Source organism: Belonocnema kinseyi, chromosome 10, assembly GCF_010883055.1.
Source record: "Belonocnema kinseyi isolate 2016_QV_RU_SX_M_011 chromosome 10, B_treatae_v1, whole genome shotgun sequence".
Taxonomy (NCBI): domain Eukaryota; kingdom Metazoa; phylum Arthropoda; class Insecta; order Hymenoptera; family Cynipidae; genus Belonocnema; species Belonocnema kinseyi.
Window position 1 is genome coordinate 34,128,565 of NC_046666.1, and position 17,323 is coordinate 34,145,887.

The 17,323-nt window shown below is 24.2% G+C and overlaps 1 protein-coding gene across 1 annotated transcript in view; it reads left to right on the top strand.

Annotated features, from left to right (window-relative positions):
- The window catches only part of LOC117181855 (structural maintenance of chromosomes protein 1A-like), a 45,382-nt gene that overhangs the window by 18,679 nt on the left and 9,380 nt on the right, over nt 1-17,323 (top strand). The window contains exons 8-12 of the mRNA XM_033374860.1: nt 2,955-3,020; nt 3,098-3,255; nt 3,333-3,430; nt 10,982-11,286; nt 15,582-15,851. Of these exons, the coding sequence (XP_033230751.1) occupies nt 2,955-3,020; nt 3,098-3,255; nt 3,333-3,430; nt 10,982-11,286; nt 15,582-15,851 (897 nt within the window). The remainder of the gene's footprint in view (nt 1-2,954; nt 3,021-3,097; nt 3,256-3,332; nt 3,431-10,981; nt 11,287-15,581; nt 15,852-17,323) is intronic.

The window sequence follows — 17,323 nt, forward strand, 5'->3', positions numbered from 1 at the left end:
TTAACTTTTTTTATTGACAATTTATATTTTCATGTTGAAAGTTCGACTGTTTTACAAAAAGTTAGTCTTTTGGCTTGAATGTTTAACAATTTGGATCAATTTTTTCTTCTTGGCTGAAACATCTTTGGTTGTTAAAAATTGTTTTTTTTTTTCATTTAAATTTTATTGTTGAGAATTCATGTTTGTAGGTTGAAAATTCAACTATTTTATTGAAAAATTCATTATTTTATTGAAAATTGAACTGTTTGGTTAAAAATTAAACTATTGCGTTGAAAATTTCATTGGGTAAATTTTAATGTTTTGAAAGAAAAATTCGACCATTCGGTGAAAAATTCATATTTTTAGGTTGAAAATTCAACTTTTTGTTTAGAAGTCCGACTATTTTGTTGAAAATCGCTCTTCTTTGCTTTAAAGTTCAACTATTTAGTTGTAAATGCAGCAGTTCGATTACAAATAAATTTTGTTTTGGTTGAAAATTCATCTGGTTTTATTCAAAATTAACTTTTTTGTTAAAAATATATCTTTTTGGGTTTAAGAATCAACGGTTTTCGAACAATTTTGAATTTTTAGCTTGAAAATTGGACTATTTGCTTAAAAATACAACAGTTGTTGGTTGAAGTTTAATCTTTTTTGTTTAAAAATCCGATTATTTGGTTTGAATTCCAACTATTTTGTTAAAAATTCAACTGTTTAGTTGAAAATTTGTCCAAGGTTTCAAGATAATAAAAAATTTGATTAAGATTTCTGGGAAAATTTTTAATGATTTTTGTAATAGTATAAAGAGAATTTTTACAAGCATTTCAAAAGATTTCCAAAATTGTCAAAGAACAATCCAGAATATTTTTAATCAATGTTTCTAAATAATTATATAGTATTTTTTTAAATTTGTAATTTGTTTCTCAAGATTCCTGAAAAATTATTAAATGATGTTTTGCTTTGAAAAAGTAATTCTTAAATAAAATTTCAAAATATTTCTAAGAATGTCGAAGAAAATCTGGGAACTTTGAAGGCATTTTTTATTTATTTAAATTTTTGTTGAATAATTCGAGTCAGTTTAAAAGATGATTGAAAACTCTTCTCTTGGTAGAAATTTCACTTTTTTTGTTACAAATGCAATTGTTTGAAAATTGTTTTGTTTTAGGATTTAAGTATTTAGTCGAAAAGGAGTCTTTTTCGTTTGAATTCAACAGTAATTTTTTCAAATTCTTTTTTTATTAGACTTTATTTATTTAGACTTGTTTTTTTTTTAAATTATAATTTTTCAACTGAAAGTCTATTACATTTTTGGTTGAATATATATCTTTTTGGGTTTAAAAATCAACGTTTTTCGAACGATTTTGACTTTTTAGCTTGAAAATTGTACTATTTGATTAAAAATACAACAGTTTTTTGTTGAAGTTTAATATTTTTTATTTAAAAATTCGATTATTTGTTTAGAAATCCAACTATTTTGTTGAAAATTCAATTTTTTGTTGAAAATTTGTCCCAGGTTCCAAGAGGATAAAAAAAAATTATTTAAGATTTCTGAGAAAATTTTTAATGTTTTTTTTTTTAATAGTCTGAAGAGAACTTTTACAAACATTTCGAAAGATTTCCTAAATTGTCAAAGAACAATCCAGAAGATTTTTAGTCAATGTTTCTAATTAATTATGTAGAATTTATTATTTTAAATCTGTAAAAATTCCTATAATTTAAAAAGATATCTAGAAGTTTTTAAAAGATTTAAAAGTAATTTAAACATATATTTTTTTATTTTAAACAAAATTTATGTTTTAAGAATTTGAAAGGTTTCAAGAAAGGAAAACATGTTTCTCAAGATTCCTGGAAAATTACTAAATGATTTTTCGCTTTGAAAAAGTAATTCTTAATGAAAATTTCAAAATATTTCTAAGAATGTCGATAAATAATTCGAGTCAGTTTAAAAGATAATTGAAAACTCTGCTTTTCGTAGAAAGTTTTTAGTTGAAATTTTTTTTTTCAATTCGTCTTTCTTCTTAGAAAATTAATTGTCTTGGTTGAAAATGCATCTTTTCGATAAAAAAGTCAATTACTTGGTAGAAAATTGATATTTTTTTATTGAAAGTTCAACTGCATGCTTAAATATTCAAATATATATTTCGTTGCAAATTCATCTATTTTTATGAATTTAACTTTCGTATGAAATTCCTCATTTTTGTACAAAATTAACCTTCTTGGTAGAAAATTCATCTAATTCGTTGAAAATTTAACCTATCTGTTGAAAATTTATATTTTCGGGTTAAAAAATTATACTATTTCGTAAAAAAAATTCGTCTCTTTTAGTAAAAATAATTTAAAATTTGAAAAGATTTCGAAAAATTATAAACACAATGACGATGTTTGAAAATTCTGTAAGAAAATTTAGAAGCGTTTTATAGTTTTGAATTTCTTTGTTATTAGAGATTAATTATTGAAGACTTATTACAGAGAACTATGACACAAAGTATTTATTTTAATATTTACGGAATTTCAAAGTAACTATTTGTAAGCACATGTAATTATAATCAAACTGTCACAATAAAAGATTACAAAACGTTTTTTGTAATTACTCTTCAATAATTAATTAACCATTAATTAATTTCTAATACTAAATATATTAAATATTATGTATAAGAATTATTTATCAATTAGAATAATAAAACTAGTTAAACGAGTATACGTTTATAAGAAATAACAACTGTCTTGTTAATCGTATGTACGCAGATAATTAAGAAATTAGCTATTGTAATCTAAATATGTTCATTTATATTCGACAACACAAATTACAATATTATTATTTTGTTTAAATATAAAAAGTTATTACAGTACATAAAATTACACGCAGGAAAATCTAAGTTTCAATGCGTTTTATTCGTGTTTTTAGTAAGGAAATTTTCGAAAAGTTGGTGGAAAAAATTAGTAGACATCCTGTCGAATCCAAAATTTGTCTTTTTCAGAAAAAGCAAATTGCGGAATTAGATGCTGAATTGAGTGTGCTCGAGAAGGAATTGAACAAGTTTGGGGTAAGAATTCAATGAATCACAATTTCCTTTTTTTGTAAGTCAAGGGAATTAAAATATTTAATATTATTTGGATTCAGCCAAAAATTGCAGCGATCGAAAAAACAATGGAAGAAAGAGATAAGAAGATTGAAGACATCAAAGAGAAGATGAACAACGTCGAGGATGATGTATTTGCCAGCTTCTGTGAATCGATCGGGGTTTCAGATATCCGACAATACGAAGAGAGAGAGTTGAGGTAAATAAAATTCCTAGGAATCACAAATACAGATGATAAATTTACGAAAATTATTGACTAATCCCTTTTTGTTTTAGATCGCAGCAAGAAAGAGCAAAGAAGAGAATGGAATTCGAAAATCAGTGTAATCGTATCCACAATCAGTTGGATTTCGAAAAGCAGCGTGACACAGAAAGTGAGTTGAAATAAAAATTATAAAATTTAAAGCTTTATTTATATTTTAACAGCCGAATTCTCAATAGAAAATGTAATAGACGATATTTTTCCGAAGAAGAAAGTTTCGTTTTGAAATAATAACAGTTGAATTGAATCAAAAGACACTAATTTTCGACAAAATATTTGAATTATTAACCAAAACTGATTAATTTTTTTACCAAACAGTTGCATTTTGAACGAGGAAGTATTAAATTTCAACCAAGAGATTCATTTTCAAATCAAAAAGACGAATTTTTAATAAAGGTTGAACTTTCTACCCAAAAATATTTTTCAGTCAATCAAAAGAAAAAAAAATCGAAACTCTTAAATTTGAAGCCAGAAAGACAAGCTTTCGATAAAAAGGTTATTTTTTCACTATATAGTTGAATTTTAAACTAAAAAGATTAATTTTGAGCCCTGAAGATTAAATTTCTACCAAAAAATACGAATTCTCTTTAAAATACATGCATTTTTAACCAATTAGTTACATTTTCAACAAAATACATAAAGTTTGAACCATATAGCTACTAGAAAAGATAGATACTAGAATGCAATAGTTTAATATGATTAAAAAAAATTAATTGTAATTAAAAGAATAACTAATTTTCTACAAAAATGTTGTATTTTCTACAAATAAGTGAATTTCTTACCAAATTGTGGAATTTTCAAACTAAAATTATGAATCTGTAATGAAAAAAAAAATTTTAATACATGCATACAATTTTTTACCAAATAGTTAAATTTTCACTCATAAAAATTATTTTTCTAAGAAAAAAGACCAACTTTACAACAAATTTCATAAATTTCCTACCAAATACTTAAATTTTTAACCAAAAATGGATTATTTAAATTTTCAACGGAAAAAATAATTTTCAACTAAACAATTTAATTTTTCACATGGAGATTCATCTCTTGACCAAATAGTTTAATTCGCTACCAAGGCATTTTTTCAGTCACTAAAGAATAAGAATTTCGCCCCCAAAATCTTGAAATTTCTAGCCAAAAAGACAGGGTTTCTACCAAAAAATTCATTTTCAACCAAATAGTTATTTTCATCCAAAGAGATGAATTTTCAACCCAGGAGAATTTTTTACGAAATAAATAAATTTTTAACTGAATAGTTGAATTTTTTAACTGAAAAATAGTAATTTTTTACCCATGGGAGAATTGTTTAATTTTTATATAAAAAAATTTTAATTAATTTTCTTGGATATTTTCTTCAATATTTTCTTTTATACAAAATCGTAAAATTTCTAAACCAAAAAGACGACTTTTCAACCAAAAATATGAATTTTCATGTAAAATTATGAATCCGCAACGAAAAAAAAAAATGCATGAAAGTAGTTCCATTTTTAATCAAATCACATCAATTTCCAATATATTAGCTAAATTTTCAAGTAAAAAAGATACATTTTCAACAAAAAAATGAAATAGTTGAATTTTAATTAATGTAAAAACTAATTTTCTACAAATAAGGTTGAATTTTTAACGAAATAGTTGCATTTTCTACCAAATTGTGGAATTTTCAATAAACAAAGACGATTTTTCCAGAAAACAGTTCTTTTTCAACTAAAAAATGCAATTTTAATTAAAGAGATGAATTTAGCTAAATAATTAATTTAATTACTTTTCAAATTAATTTTTTAACAAAAAATATAAATTTTCAATTACAATTTTTAGTCTGCAGCAAAAGAATTAATTTTTAAGAAAGTATTTTAATTTTTAACCAAGGAGTAGATTTTTTAATCTAAAAAAATGACATTTCAAAAAAGGTAATAGTTGATCTGTCAACCAACAAATATTTTTATTTTAGATAAATAAAGGTTGAATTTAACGAAGAAAAATAGTTGAATTTTACCAACAAATTGCATCAATTTTCAACCAAATAGTAATATATTCAACTAATCAACCCAAAGCGGAAAAGTTAAATTTTCATCTAAAAAAAGGATTTTTGAACCAATGAAATTATTTTTTTGTACTAAAATGATGAATTATCAACTAATAAAGTGAATTTTTAAATGTGTTCAACTTTCGACCAAATAGTTAAATTCTCTATCAAGTTGTTGATGTTTGTATCGAACTCTTGAATGTTCGAGCCAAAAATACAAATTTTCAACCCAAAAATTTAAATTTTCAACCAAAAAGTTTATTGACAACCGAACGAGATTAATTTTTAAGCAAACAGATGCATTTTTAACCAAAGAAGATGAAATTTCGACAAAAAGAGGAGAATTTTTAAACCAAAAAGACGACTTTTTAACCAAAAATATGAATTTTCATGTAAAATTATTAATCTGCAACTAAAAAAAAATACATAAAAGCAGTTCCATTTTTAATCAAATCACATAAATCTCCAACAAAATAGCTAAATTTTGAAGTGAAAAAGAGACATTTTCAAGAAAAAAATGAAATAGTTGAATTTTAATTAAAAACTAATTTTCTACAAGTAAGTTTGAATTTTTAACGAAATAGTTGCATTTTCTATCCACTTGTGTAATTTTCAATTCAAAAAGACGATTTTTCCAGAAAATAGTTGACTATACACTCGAAAATGTGAATTTGTAACTAAAAAGTTTATTTTCAACTAAACAATGGAATTTTAACCAAATAGATGAATTTAGCTAAATAATTAATTTAATTACTTTTTAAATTTATTTTTTCACCAAAAATAGAATTTGAATTACAATTTCTAGCCTGCAACAAAAGAATTTTTATGAAGTAGTTGGATTTTCAACCAAGGAGTTGAGATTTCAATCTGAAAAGATTAAAATATTAAATAAAATTAAATATTAAATAATAAGATCAAATATTTTTATTATGGATAAATAATGGTTGAATTTAACGAAGGAAAACAAATAAATTTTGCAAATTACATCGATTTTCAACCATATAGTTCGATTTTAAAATAATCAAAGAAAATTCGAAAAGTTAAATTTTCAGCTACAAAAACTATTTTCGAACCAATGAAATGACTTTTTTTACTGAAATAATGAATTATCAAATTAAAAAAATGAATTTTTAAGTGTATTAAACTTGCGACTGAATAGTTGAATTTTCTACCAGGTTGTTGATGTTCGTATCGAATTGTTGAATTTTCGAGGCAAAAATACAAATTTTCTGTAAAACAGTTGAATTTTCAACCCGACAATGTAAATTTTCAACAACAAAATTTATTTAAAACCGAACGAGATTAATTTGTAATCAAGCAGATGCAATTTTAACCATATCATAAAATTTCTGCAAAAAGACGTGATTTTTTTAACCAAAAAGAAAAATTTCGAACAAAATAGGTAAGTTCTTAAAAAAAAATAAAAAATTTCAATCAAATCTTTGAATTTCCAAGCTAAAAAGTAATTTTTTTTATCTTGAATTTTCTACTCAGAAGAATGAACTTTCAAACTTAAAACCTTAAACCTTAAAATTTCATTTATTAGTTACTGTTATTTTCACAATAATACTTTACGTCATTTGTCAATTATCCCCTTATTTATTTATTCATTTATTATTATTTTGTGAATTTATAATTTTTACATTTAAAATTAATACTAACATTACTAGGCAATATTGTAAACTTGATAAATCTTAAGTAAAAAATGGTTTGACCAGCCCCCCCCCCCCCTTCCAACAGGCTTAAATTTTACAAATTAAAAAAAAACTGTATATCTTTTATTTCAACCGTGTTTAAAAATTAAATTAATTTGAATTTTCATCTTTTTAATTGAATTGATTTTGAAAGCGTGATTCGAAAATCTTTCACTTTAAAAATCTTCCATTTTAAGTTTTTAATTTTTAAGCGTGCATTTTTCATTTAAGGAATTTTAAGATTTAAAAATTAGAAGCGTTTGAAATCGACCATTTTGGCTTAAAAAACTTTTTTGTTGATCAAATACGACTAAAAATTATTATGATATTTAATATTAAGGCTTAACAAGTGAATTAACGTTAAAAATTAAACTGTTTTAATTTGAAACTCGTAGTAATTTATCAAATTTAAACGCAAGATTGAAAATGTATAAACTTTTTTTAATTTTAAAATAACTCCAAAATAATATATTGACAACTTAAAGGCTTTCATTAAATTTAAAATATAGTTTTAGTTTAAGATTTGAATTTTCTTTTAGAAAAATATCAATCGCTTAATATTTAGAAATATTGTATTGTTCATGTAAAATCAGTAATTATAAACCAAATATTTAAAGCTAAAGAAAAAACTCAACTTTAAACGTTACAATTTAAATTGTTCTATTTGAAAAATTGAATTTACAAGTAAATCTGTTGAATTTTGATGTATAATAAATATTGAACACCTATAATTCATAGAAAAAAATTCTCGTAAATTGAAGAGATATTTAGAAGGTCTGAAAAGATTAAAAATTAATTTAAACTTTGAAATTATTTCAAATAATTTAAACGAAGTGTCTAAGTATACTGACAAAATCCAATTATACGTACCGTAATTTCGGTGCAAATAGTCCACGGCCTCATTTAAAACAAATTATGTATAGATTTTTTCATATTTCGAACAAAAAATGTATAAGCTTTTTAAGATATTATGAAAGGCTTTAAAAGAATAAAAAATATTTTCTTAACCCTTAGCTTGCACACGGGGTCCAAAATACCCCAGGGCATTTTTGAACAAAGATTTTTCAAAGTTTCCCGCTAGCATTGCATTGTTTTTTTTTAATATTTAAACAATGATTTAACATTGTAAAACTGTAAGAATGCTTAGAAAAGATTTCAAGGAACCTACACAAAAATGTTCGCATGAAAATGTTTAAAAACAAAAAAGATATAAACGTTTTTTCACGCTGGGGTCCGGAATACCCCATGTGCAAGCTATGTAATTATTTTGAGGTGTGCAAGCTAAGGGTTAAGATTCCTAAGAAAATTGTAAATAACTTTTTATTTTCCAAAATTAATTTAAAGAGAATATTTAAAAATATTTCCAAAATTGCCAAAAATGAACTCGGAAAATTGTAAGGAAATATTTTTTATCTCGCAGGATTTAAAAACAAATTTAGGAAGGATTCAAATAATTTAAAATGATGTTTTAAAGTTCCGGAAAAATTTCAAAAATTATTAAAACTTTTAATAAATGTAAAACAACGTGTAAAATGTAGATGTTTCAAGATTTCGAAATCAAATTTTGAAGCTTCTTCAGGATTTTTAAACTTTTTACAAACAGTGTTCTTAATTTTTTAATTTCATTGATCGTGAAAAATGTTTGCGAGCTCGGAAAAAACTGCTCCATGTAACAGGTTGTCTAGTGACCTTGAAAACTGGGAAATCTTGATTTTTTTCACGAAAACCTTGAATTTTAATTATTCTTTTTTTTCTTCTTTTAAAATAGTAATTTTATCAAAATGCGAAGAGTAATTTAAATCTTTTAGCCTATTATAAAAGAAACATCTCGTTTGGAAAAAATCTTGCTGCTGAAAATTTTTGTATTCAATATATAATTTATATTTTGTTTATTACAGAATAAAGATATTTAAAGGCATTTTTTGTTGAGGTGTTCAACTTAGAAATTATAAAAATGATTAGTTTAAATTTTCGATGTCAATTCAGTTTCAGAATTAGAATAAGCCATGGCCATACAACGGATTATTCGAGGGGTTAACCACTCGGTCTTTGAGTGAACAATATATTTCAAAAGGTTACAAAATACTTCTAAAGATTTCAAAATATTTCAAACATTTCAAAATATTTCAAATATCTTTAACATTTCATAAAGATTTCACGGATGTTAACGATTTAAAATAGTCGCGCAAGCCAGATTTCAATAAAGATTTCACACCAATTTTACAAAGATTTTAAAACTTTAAAGATTTAAAGGATTTCAAAGATTTGGAAAAGGGTACAGTACACCAGGTTTCAAAGATTTCCAAAATTTGAAACGATTTCAAGAGGTTTTAAAACATTTGAGAAGATTTCAAAATATTTTAAATAGTTCAATGTTTTCAACGAATACACAAGATTTTCCAAATAAAGATTCAAGAAAGATTTTATAAACATTTCGAAATCTTTCATAAAGATTTCAAGAATTTCAAGCATTTAAAAAGGCGTGCGCACTAGATTAAAAAGGTTTCACAAAAATAATTTCAACGAATTGACAAAGATTTCAAAAGATTTCACAAAGATTTAAAAGATTTCGAACATTGCACAAAGATTTTAAAACTTTCAAAAGATTTTTAAGATTTCAAAACATGTCAAAGATTTAAAATAACTTCATAATTTTTTAGGAGATGTCAAAAGATTTCACAAAAATTTCAAAGATTTGATAAAACATCCATAAAGATTTCAAAACAATACAAGAATTTCAAAGACTTTAACAAGAGTGCAGTACACCAGATTTCAAGGATTTCAAACCAGTTCAAAGATTTTAAACGATTAAAAAATGTTTGACAAGATTTTAAGCGATTATAAAAGATTTTAAACGATTCTTAAGGATTTCAAAACATTTCAATAATTTCAAAGATTCCAACAAGGGTACAGTACACCAGATTTCAAAGATCTCAAAACATTTAAAAGATTTTTAATGATTACAAAAGGTTTCAACAAATTTGAGAAGATTTGAAAAGATTTTAACAATTTCAAATGAACAGAAAAGATTTCACGAACAAAGATTAAAGAATCATTTCAAAAGTATTTCAAAGATTTAAAAACATTTCAAATATTTTACACGATATCCAAATTTTTTATGAGATTTCAAAAGGTTTAACAAAGAGTTCAAATATTCCAGTGATTTTAAACGATCACAACAAATTTCATAGAGACTTCACAAATATTTCAAATATTCCAGTGATTTCAAACGAATACAAAAGACTTAGAGAAGATTTCACGATTTTTTTAAAGAATTCATAAGGATTTCAAAAGATTTCAAGAATTTCAAAACATTTCAAAGATTTCAAGCGATTTCAAAAGGTTTCAACACATTTGAGAAGATTTGAAAAGACTTCAATGATTTTAAACAAACCAAAAAGATTTCGCAAACAAAGATTAAAGAAATAGTTCACAAAGATTATAAAGATTTCAAGAATTTTAAAGATTTTACAAAAGCTTTGAAAAATGCCAAAAGATTTCTCACAGATTTCACAAAAATTTCAAGCTTTCACTAAGACTTGTAATTCTTCACAAAGATTTCAATGATTTCAAAGACATTACAAAGATTTGAAAACATTCCTAAAGATTCCAAAAAGACGACTCATGTTCGCAAAAAATTAAGAATTTGTTTATTCACGATTCGTCTTTCTTTAGAAATTGTTGGCCAATAAAAAATGAAATGACTCATTTTCTACATGTATGAGAAACGTTTATTTCATTATTTTATGTAAAAAAAGGAGACCTGGAAAATTTTTATTTCTTGATCTGGAAAACCTGGAAAAGTTCTTGAATTTTTTTCCCAAGAATCGCTAGACACCCTGTGTAAGATAGCACAGAAAAGTCATAGCCCCCTCCCCTTCCCCGAAATACTATATAATTTATGCACGGTCCCCTAAGCAAAAAATTCACCAATTATAAACGATTTTAGGTAATGTTTTGAGGTGGGAACGCGCAGTGCACGATGCGGAAGACAAATTAGAATCAGCAAAACAAACTGAAGCAAATCAAAGGGCAGAGATGGAAAATGACGAGACTCAAATTGATAAATTAAAGTCGAAGCGTAATGCGAAGAAGATGGAAATTGATGCGAAAGAGGAAGAACTTGCAAAGAGTCGAAAAGAAGTAGCAGCAATCGCTAAAGAAATTCAAGCTGCACAAAAGCAACTTACTTCAGTGGAGACTAAAATTGAACAGAAGAAATTTGAACGCCACAATATTTTGTTACATAGCAAGGTTCAAATAATAATTCTTAATTAAACACGATGATGCTAATACAGGCTGGCCGCAGGTTAGGGAAATCTTTGAAATCAGGAAAAAGTCGGGGATTTTAAAGAAAAAAAAATGGTAAAAATCAGGGAATTTCTATGAGAAGCACTTGTAAGTAACTGTCAAAAATAATCAGGACTGCCACGTGGCCACTTTCTTAAGTTTAAGTCACTAAAGGTACTTTTTTTGGAATGAAAAGTGAAAATAGTGACCTATTTCTTAATTTTCTTCAATTCTTTTCAGATTTTTTAGGGTATTTAAAATTATTCCAAGAAATTTGTAATAGATTTCAATAATTTGAAGGAATTTGAAAGAATTTTTTAAAGTACTTCATAAGATTTCCGAGGATTTCAATGATTTTAAGAAATTTTAAAAGCTCTGAAGGTATTTTAATAAATTATCCAGAATTTCAGAAAATACCATCAGATTTTACTGTATTTTATCATATTTTAATAGAGTTCAAAGAATTTTAAAGATTTTAGGATATTTTTTATATTTCAAGAATTATTTAAGAGCATTAAAAAAATTCAGGGGATTTTAAAATATTTTACAGGATTCGAAATATTTCCAGGTATTTTTTAATGGTTTCAATAATTTAAAGTTACATATATTCCAATAGAGCTTAAAGATTTAATGTAATTTTAAAAATATCCCAAGAAATTTTCAATTGATTGTAATAATTTTAAGGGATTTCAAAGAGTTTAAAAGAATTGAAAGTATTATTAAAAATTCAAATTAATTTTAAAGTGCTTTAAAAAGTATCAAGAAGTTTCAAAAGTTTTGAAATATTTTAGGTTTTTTTTTTAAACTCCAAAAACTTTTTGAGAACTAAAAAAATTTTAAAAGATTTCAAAATATTTGAAAGAATTTGAAATATTGTAGGGTATTTTAAACGAGCACAAGGAGCTTTCAATTGATTTCAGTAATTAAATGGAATTTCAAAGGATTTACCAAATTTTAAGTTTTGTATGAATTCTAGACATTTTAAAGAGCTTAAAAAGGTACAAGTGATTTCAAAGGATTAAAACTATTTTAGAATATTTGAAAAGAATCCAAGTAATTTTTAATTGACTTCAATATTTGGAAGGTATTTTAAAGATTTTAGAATATTTTTTTAATTTGCAAGGATTGTTCAAGAGCTTTAAAAAACTTCAGGGCATTTACAAATATTTTTCAGGATTTAAAATTTCTTCAGATCTTTTTTAAGGATTGCAATCACTTCAAGTTATACCAATAGATCTTACAGATCTTAGGTTCGTTTTAAACGATTCCAAGGAATTTTCAATTGTTTTCAACAATTTAGAAGTACTTAAAAGAGTTTAAAGTATTTTTAAACATTCCAAATAATTTTCATGAGCTTTTAGAAATTATCCCAGACTTTCAAAAGATCTGAAATATTTGAGCTTTTTTTTGACTATAGGGATATTTTGAGAGCTCAAAAACTGATCAAGGATTTCAAAATATTTGAAAGAATTTGAAATATTGAAGGTTTTTTTTTTAAAGGCACAAGGAATTTTCAATTAATTTCTGTAATTTAATGAGATTTTAAAGGATTTAAAAAATTTTAGGTTATTTTATTTATTTCTTTTTTTGATTCAAGGAATTTGCAAGGGCTTAAAAATTTTTAATGATTCCAAAGGATTTGAAATATTTTAGGGAATTTCGCATTTATTTCAATAACTTAAAGGCTTTTCAAAAGATCGAAAGTATTGTAGAGTATTTCAAAAGTTTTAAAGAATTTAGTAAACTTTTTGATGATATAGAATATTTTTATAGAATGTATAAGGTTTTAGAATTTTAGCTAATTGTATAAAATTTTCAAGGAATCTTCAAGAATTTCAAAAAATTGCAGGGGACATTAAAATATTTTATAGGGTTTGAAATATTTAAGGGTTTTTTTTATTCCAATGATTTTTGAATTGAGTAAATTAAATTAATGGGATTTCAAAGAATCCGAAATATTTTAGAATATTTTTAAAGTTTTTAGGCAGTTTTAAAAGTTAAAAAAATCTTCTCGAGATTTCAAAAGATTTCAAAGTATTTGTAATATTTTAGGGTATTTAAAAAATATTCAAATTAAATTTCATTTATTTCAGTAATTCAATGAGATTTCAATAGACTACAAAAATTCTAGGGTATCTTAAAAGATTCCAGGACATTTTCAGGAGAATCAAAATATTTCAAGGGATTTCTAAGGATTTTAATAATTTTAAGTGATTTCAAAAGATTTCCAAACATTTGAAATATTTTAGTATAGATAATTCAAGAAATTTTAAATCATTTTTAAGAGCTTTGAAAATTTCAGGGAATTAAAAAAAGTTTTAAATATTTTAGGATATTTTAAAAATATTCCAAGGAATTTTAAATTTATTTCAGAAGTTAAATGGGATCTGAAAGCACTCAAAATATTTTAGGGTATTTTTAAAGATTCAAATACATTGTCAAGAGAATCAAGTTAGTTCAAGGGATTTCAAAGAATTAAAAAAGGTTTTAAATATTTTAGGATATTTTAAAAACATTTCAAGGACTTTTTTCTTTATTTCAGAGTAATTCAATGGGCTTTTAGAGGACTGAAAATATTGCAGGGTATTTTAAAAGATTCCAAGATATTTTCAGGAGAATTAAAATATTTCAAGGTTATTTCTAAGGATTTTAATCATTTAAAGTGATTTCAAAAGATTTCCCAGCATTTGAAATATTTTAGGATAGATAATTCAAGAAATTTTAAGTAATTTTTAAGAGCTTTAAAAAGTTTCAGGGAATTAAAAAAGGTTTTAAATATTTTAGGATATTTTAAAAACATTTCAAGGACTTTTTTCTTTATTTCAGAGTAATTCAATGGGCTTTTAGAGGACTGAAAATATTGCAGGGTATTTCAAAAGATTCCAAGATATTTTCAGGAGAATTAAAATATTTCAAGGGATTTCTAAGGATTTTAATCATTTAAAGTGATTTCAAAAGATTTCAAAATATTTGAAGTGTTTTAGGGTATTCAAAAAAATTTTAAGTAATTTTTAAAAGCTTTAAAAAGTTTGAAGAAATTACAAAAGGTTTGAAATATTTTAGGGTATTTTAAAAACATTCCAAGGAATTTCTAATTAATTTCAGTAATTCAATGGGATTTAAAAGGATCTGAAATATTTGAGGATATTTTAAAAGATTCCAAGACATTTTCAGGAGAATAAAAATTTTTTGAGGCATTTCCAAGGATTTTAATAATTTTAATGGATTAAAAAAATTTCAAAGCACTTGAAATATTTCAGGGTATTTTAAAAATATTCCAAAGAAGTTTTAATTTATTTCTGTTATTCAATTGGATTTCAAAGGACTAAAAATATTTTAGGGCATTCTAAAATATTTCAAGCGATTTTTAGGATAATTTAAGAATTACTCCTAGAGCTATATTAAAAAATTCCAAAGATTGTTGAGGATTTCATTGATTTGAACGTATTTTTAAAGCTCTCAAAGTATTTTAATAAATTTTTCAGGATTTCAAGAATTATCGTCAGATTTCATATATTAATTTTACGGGATTTTATAATATTGTATCCTAAATTCTTTTTAATTTTTTTTTTTAAATTCTTGATCATGTATTTTAAACTCACCTTGAAGCTTGAATTATTAAAAATTGTATCAAATTCTTATGAATTCCCTTGATGTTTTCTAAGCTCATTTCCGACTTTCTGAATTCAATGAATTCTTTCATATTTTTTAATTGTTTTCAATTTATTCGATTTTCTTTTAGTTAGCTTGAATTGTTATGAATTTAACCGAGTTCTTCGCATTTCCTGAAATTGCTTTAAATTCACTCCAATTTTACGGAAATCACTGGAATTTAAAAAAAAAAAATTTTTCAATGTATTCGAATTTTTTAAAATTTAAAAGAACATTTAATAAAATACATCCGTCGCTTTTTGGGTTAGAAATTAGTCACTTTTGGTCACTTGTGGTTAATAATATATTACCTTTTGTAGTAAATTATTGAGAATAATACATTAAAAATTTGTAAATTTAAATTAAAAAATATTTCATTACATTTATAAAAGATTATATATTTAAAATGTTAGAAGATTGTAATTTTGGATTTTAATTATGGATTTTTATTATAAATAGTTAGGGAAAAAAACAAATTAGTCAAGTAAAAATCGAGGAATTTAGAAAATTAAGTTGTGCAGCCACCCTGTAATAAATTTATTATATAGTTAATTTTCATCTGATTATAGAAAATTTCTTTATAATGTTTTTTTAAATTTTAATCCTAGCTGGAGGACATTGCGATTCCGATGCTTCACGGCAACATGGAAGATATTGTAGCCGATAACAATCACAATAATGACACAAATACCGACGTCAGTTTGATTACACAGAAACAATTCGAGCGGGAAAGTCGAATCACAATTGATTATTCATCTCTTTCCGATCGCCTGAAAGATATTGACGAAGATGCGTACAAAAAGACGTCTGATAAATTAAATAAATCTATTAATGAGGTCCAGAATGCGATCCAGCGCATTCAAGCTCCCAATATGAAGGTAAGTTTCTGAGATGAATTTGAGTTTCTCTGTTTCAGAAATGTGATATTAAATTACAGTAGATCTAAACTTAGTTATTTTAATAATTATGTTTAGATCTGCTGACCGGGAAACCGGGAATTTACTTTTGATCGCGGCAATAATCAATTTTTCATTATTTTAATAATTTTGGTCAATTCAGAAAAATTATTTATTATTTATTTATATAATTGCGGGACATATAATTGTGTTTATTAGGTTATACGGATTTATATACTTAGTTACGGCTTATGGATCTTAGATTTTTCATGGTGGCCGCTGGACCGGGAAACCGGGAAATGACAGTGAATTTTTTTTTAACGGGAATTTTAAAAATTTGTGAAATAAAAATCTGTCCACGTTCGATTTCAACAGTTTTCGAATAATTAATTGAAATTTTTATAGTTAAAAATTTTCTATTTAAAATTTTTATTTTTAATCTTACATTTTTAATTTAAAGAATTTTTAAATGCTTTCTTAAAGACTTGAACAAATAAAAAATGAAAGTCTTTGGTATTGAAAATTATGGATAAAAAACATGTTTATTTAATAAATACATTTTTTTAAATTTATCTGTACTTTAAGTAATAAAAAGTGAAAAAAAACGATTTGACAAAGCGATTTTAAATCAGTTCAAAATTGAAGAATTTTCAGATTTTAACGTTAAAACTTATACTGTTTCAATTTGAAAGTCTTAGTCATTAAACAAATGTGAACGTGTGACTGAAAGTTTATAAATTGTTTTCAACTTAAAAATAACTTCATAATAATATATTCTTAATTGAAGGATTTTATTAAATATAAAATATTATTTCAGTCTAAAATATTCAACTTTTAATCCATTCATTTGAAATTTTTAATTAAAAAAGAAAAGAATAATTATTGCATGTTTAGCAATATTTGAATTTTTATTTAAGACAAGTAAATTGAAACCAAATATTTAAAAGTAAAGAATCTTTAGCATAATTGTTTGACATAGAAGGCCTGGACTCGTTAACATTTCGAAGAGCCTTTACAATTTTAGTGTCACAATTTTAATTGTTGTATTTGGAAAATTCTTAATTTTTAAGTGAAAATTAAAAATTTTGATGTATAATTTACAAATGAACATTTGTAGAAAAAATTTCAGTAATTTTAAGAGATATTTAGGAGTTTTAAAAAGATAAAAAATTATCATGCAAATTTTAGAAAGTTTTCTCAAAATCTTCTAGAATCTTTTTTAAAATTTGGTTTAAATCTTTGAAAAAGTTTTTAAATATTCTCTTAAAAAGAATTTTTTAAAATGAAAAATTATTTTTAATTTTCCAATGAATCTTAAGAAAACGTTTTTATTCTTTTGAAGCCTTTCACAATTCTTGAAAAGAATCTAATTTTTTTGTTTAAAATCTGCGAAAAACTACATTTTATTTTACAAATAATAAATGTTCAATCGTTACTTATACATCCAAATTATA